This window comes from Arachis ipaensis, chromosome B10, assembly GCF_000816755.2.
Source record: "Arachis ipaensis cultivar K30076 chromosome B10, Araip1.1, whole genome shotgun sequence".
In the NCBI taxonomy this organism is placed as follows: Eukaryota; Viridiplantae; Streptophyta; class Magnoliopsida; order Fabales; family Fabaceae; genus Arachis; species Arachis ipaensis.
Genome location: NC_029794.2, coordinates 217,958 through 222,272, shown reverse-complemented (window position 1 = coordinate 222,272; position 4,315 = coordinate 217,958). Strand labels below are relative to the sequence as shown.

The following is a 4,315-nucleotide window of genomic DNA, read 5'->3' as shown; positions in this document are numbered from 1 at the left end:
TATGCTTATTTATTTATTTTCATATTATTATTATTCAATTGCCTTGAGAAAATGCTAGGCATTTAGGGTTTTTGCCTTGGTCAACATTACCCCTCATTTTATTTTATCTAAAAAGTGGTCGTCTTTTACCATTTTTCAAAAGTTTTATTTTTAGGCTATCAAATTATTTAAATAAATAAAAAATGCTATGTGATCATAAAAAATTAGTTACTATTTATATATGTATTTGTTAACTCATTTTTTATACATATTTGTATTTTATATTTTATATCAATAATTAATTTAATAGTTAATTTTTGTGTGTGTACATAATATGATTGTAGATAAATATTAAAAAAACAAAAGTTAATTGAACACTTAAAATAATTCAAATGTAAAGTATTATATAAGAGTATATATTAAATTAAGAAGCTACGACAAAATTCTATAATAATGATAAAATAAGTGTTGATCCAACAATATATTGATGTAGTTATTCAAAATAAATATTTCTTCTCATATAACATTAAAATTACTTGAAAAATATAATCTTATATAGAAGGTTAAAGTCATTTCTTCTTAACATGTCAATAAGAAATGATATATTAATCAACAAATAGTACAAGTATATATAAAGTAAAGATTCAATCATATGAATATGAATATAAATAAACAGTAAAAGAGAAATATTACAACGTCAGTAAAATTTATTATTTTTTACTAACCGATTTTGTTAGAGAATCAATTAGAAGTATAATCAATTAGAGCTAACTGATTCTAAAATAGGAAGTTTGTTATAAAAAAGAAAAAACAATCACACTACTCCTAATTTTCGAATTTTAAAACTAAAAATACAAAAAATTGACTTGAGTTCACTCGTGATGTAGTTGGTTTTTTAGATTTTTTTTTAACTAACAGTTAATCATTAATATTTAAAAATATGGACTAAAAGTATACTATTAGATTATTAGATTAAAAAAATTAGATTAATAGTTTACTTCTCCTTAAACTTTTCTCATAAAAAAATATTTATTCCTATTTATTTTAATCGGCCAATTAAGTGGAAAATGATATTTATACACTTAAAAGGGTACATTTCAATTAGACACCACTTTTACATCAAAGTAATTGTAGATTTTACTTAATTTTTACTTGTCTATATACATTTATAATCTTAAAATCTAAAAAGTAGGTAAAATTTAAGTATGGTAGATAAATATGATGGGGGAAGAGAGCTGAAGCTTGGGGAAAACGTGGTGAAATTCAGTAGGTGGTGTGTGATATGAGGACAAGACTAAAAGTGTAGGGTGGAACTAGTTGTGCTAGCCAGACTGTGATGAGGCTCACCTCACATCACATGTGAGAAAAGGGTGAATTGCTCTTGCTATTGCCTCTTTATTGGAGCACAATCATAGAGAACCAACCTTCTTGGTGGCTTCAAAGTTTAATTTACTGGTTACTCCTGTGGTCCTTATTTTTTATTTTGTCGTATAATCCCCTGAAATCTTATTAGGTATCTACTCAAATGAAGATGTTAAAAACATCTTCTTATGTTTAACATCTTCTTATAAAGAGTATCGAGGAAGATAATACTTTTGTAACATATCAAAATCAAACCCTTCAATTCATCATCTAATGGTAGAAAAGATACATCTTCACATAAAGACAATTGTAACATCTTCATAGTAGTATCCACCATCTTATTAACCCCAGAAATTGACAGCATAGGCGTAGTGCTCTGTCACCTTCATTCCATACTCTGATCTAATCCACAATTTTGCACTAACATTATCTTATATAGTGTGTATATATATAAAAGCCCACTATGAATATATGAATATGATCCATGTCAACGGACCTAAATCCACATGGTTCCAGCAGACAGCATCAACCCTTGACTTCTTCCAATCTTTTTTCTTTTTAATCCTTAGTGCGCTGAACCACTTTAATTTGCATATGATCCATCACTAGTCCTAGTTCGCTCCAAATGACATGACAAGATATCCTAATATCATCATGTTGACTTTTGTGCCTAATTCAACAAATAATTCCAGTCCAACGTGTTCTTTCTATATAAGCATTATAATCCATCCATCAAAGGGGCCAGGGATTTACTTGATCTCTGTATTTGCACTACGTATCGTGGGATCCCAACATGTTATTAGCTGCATGCTATGGATGTAACTATTATATATACACGATGAGATGTGATTGGTCTTCATAATTTATTGAAGGTACATTGAAGAGGAGGATTTGATGAGATTTCTGAAGAGGGTTGAGATACATACTATATTCCCTCTCTTCGAAGGTGCCCTTGAAACAGGGAAGATCAGCAGATCATCATTTAGAAATTGGGTGGTAAGAATTAGAAGCGTGTTGTTATTAATTATCATAAATAATAAATTAAGTTGATAATGAAGAATAGTACGTATGTATATATAATTAATAATGTTCAGATTCGAGCATACTACGAACGAAAGGCACTAGCACAATCACTGAATGATACAAAAACAGCAGTGCAGCAGCTTCACAAACTAGCAAGCGCGATAGTTAGTGTGATAATAATCATTGTGATCCTTTTGGTGATGGGAGTGGCTACGCTCAAGATCATATTCTTCTGCATGACGCAAATCGTGTTGATTGGGGTTGCCTTCCAAGGTACCTGCAAGACCGTCTTGGAGGCCATCATCTTCGTCTTTGTCATGCATCCTTTCGACATTGGAGACCGCTGCGTCATTGATGGTGTTCATGTATATGTCGTAATCATCGTCATTTCATTATTATTCTTCTACTATATATATATACTTACTATATGTATGTGCATGCAGATGATTGTGGAAGAGATGAATATCTTGTCAACAGTGTTTCTCAGATACGACAACGAGAAAATATACTACCCTAATGCAGTTCTGCTGAATAAGCCAATCAGCAATTTCTACAGGAGTCCGGAGATGTGGGACTCAATTGATTTCACCATTGATGCTTCTACTCCCATGGAGACTATCATTGCACTCAAGAAATCAATACAAATGTACGTATCTCAATGTATGTTATTCCTTCTATCTTAATAATCACATTATCATTGCTAATTAATTTGTGGTGTTACAGTTACATTGAGAGCAAGCCAAAGTATTGGAATCCAAAGCACAGTGTGATAGCAAAAGAAATACAGAATGTGGACAAGCTGAAGCTGTGCTTGTGTGTGCAACACACAATCAATCATCAGAACTATGGCGAAAGGAGCATTAGGATCACTGAGCTCCTCTTGGAACTCAAAAAGATCTTTGAGATCCATGCTGTCAAGTACAATCTCCTCCCTCAGGAGATCCACATTACCCAGATGAACATGGAAAATAATGGCAGACTTGTCTTTCAATCATGATCTGATGAGATCGGACATACCATACCAACTTCCGTCTCTTTTCGTTTCATTAGTATTTCTTGCTCTAAATCTTGCAAATTATGTTCCTTTCAAACTCCATAAAATCTTGTGTGCTTCACTTCATGTTATGGTATTAACTCATCATTAAAATGGTACTTTGTACATTGTTTATTATTATTAGTAGTTCATCAATACAACTCGCTTATCTTATCTTATAGGAAACATTTCAAGTGCATCGGGAGTACCAGTGCACCAGTTGTTTTAACCGTTGATCTGAATTATAAAAAATATATATAATATATATTAATTGAAATCAACAGTTAAAACAACTGGTGCACCGGTACTCTCCGGTGCACTTGAAATGTTTCCTATCTTATATATACTACTGTATTGTGCTCTCTTTCCGTACTTTGATACATGTATGCATTGAACCTGCTATTAGCGGGAGAAAAAAACTAGAATTAACACATGCAAGTACTACTTGTTAAGTGTATGGATGTAAGTACAAGTGATAAAGGTTAGTTAGGCCTAGTTAAGCATTGGTTAGCTCTCTAGTTAGTTTCTAATTCTGTTACTCTGTTAGAGATATTTTCCATCTATAATTTAAGTCTGTTAGCTCCCAACTATATATAGTAGTGCTTGTGCTACTGCTCACTCACTTGTATTCTCATTACTTCTCAATGCATATTCAATTTCTGTTTCAATACTCTTCTTTCTCTGTTTTCATCAGTATTGTTCATTACAAGATGGTATCAAGAGCCAGTCTTGGTGAATCTCTTTGAATTTTTTTCGTTCTTGTTCATTCTTTAAGCTTTTTCTTCTCTGCCACAATCATGGCAATCATCGTTGCTGGGTCTCAATCGACCAAGCCTGCTCCCGTCCGATTTCTGAGAAACTTGAAAATAGTAACTTCAACACATGGCGTCACATGGTGTGATTCAGACACTGGGAATG

The 4,315-nt window shown here is 32.2% G+C and overlaps 1 protein-coding gene across 1 annotated transcript in view; it reads left to right on the top strand.

Annotated features, from left to right (window-relative positions):
• LOC107622266 (mechanosensitive ion channel protein 10-like) overlaps positions 1–3,566 on the top strand; it is a 5,390-nt gene extending 1,824 nt beyond the window's left edge. The window contains exons 3-6 of the mRNA XM_021113612.1: positions 2,214–2,337; positions 2,436–2,729; positions 2,808–3,010; positions 3,088–3,566. Coding sequence (XP_020969271.1) covers positions 2,214–2,337; positions 2,436–2,729; positions 2,808–3,010; positions 3,088–3,361 — 895 coding nt within the window. The 3' untranslated portion in view covers positions 3,362–3,566. The remainder of the gene's footprint in view (positions 1–2,213; positions 2,338–2,435; positions 2,730–2,807; positions 3,011–3,087) is intronic.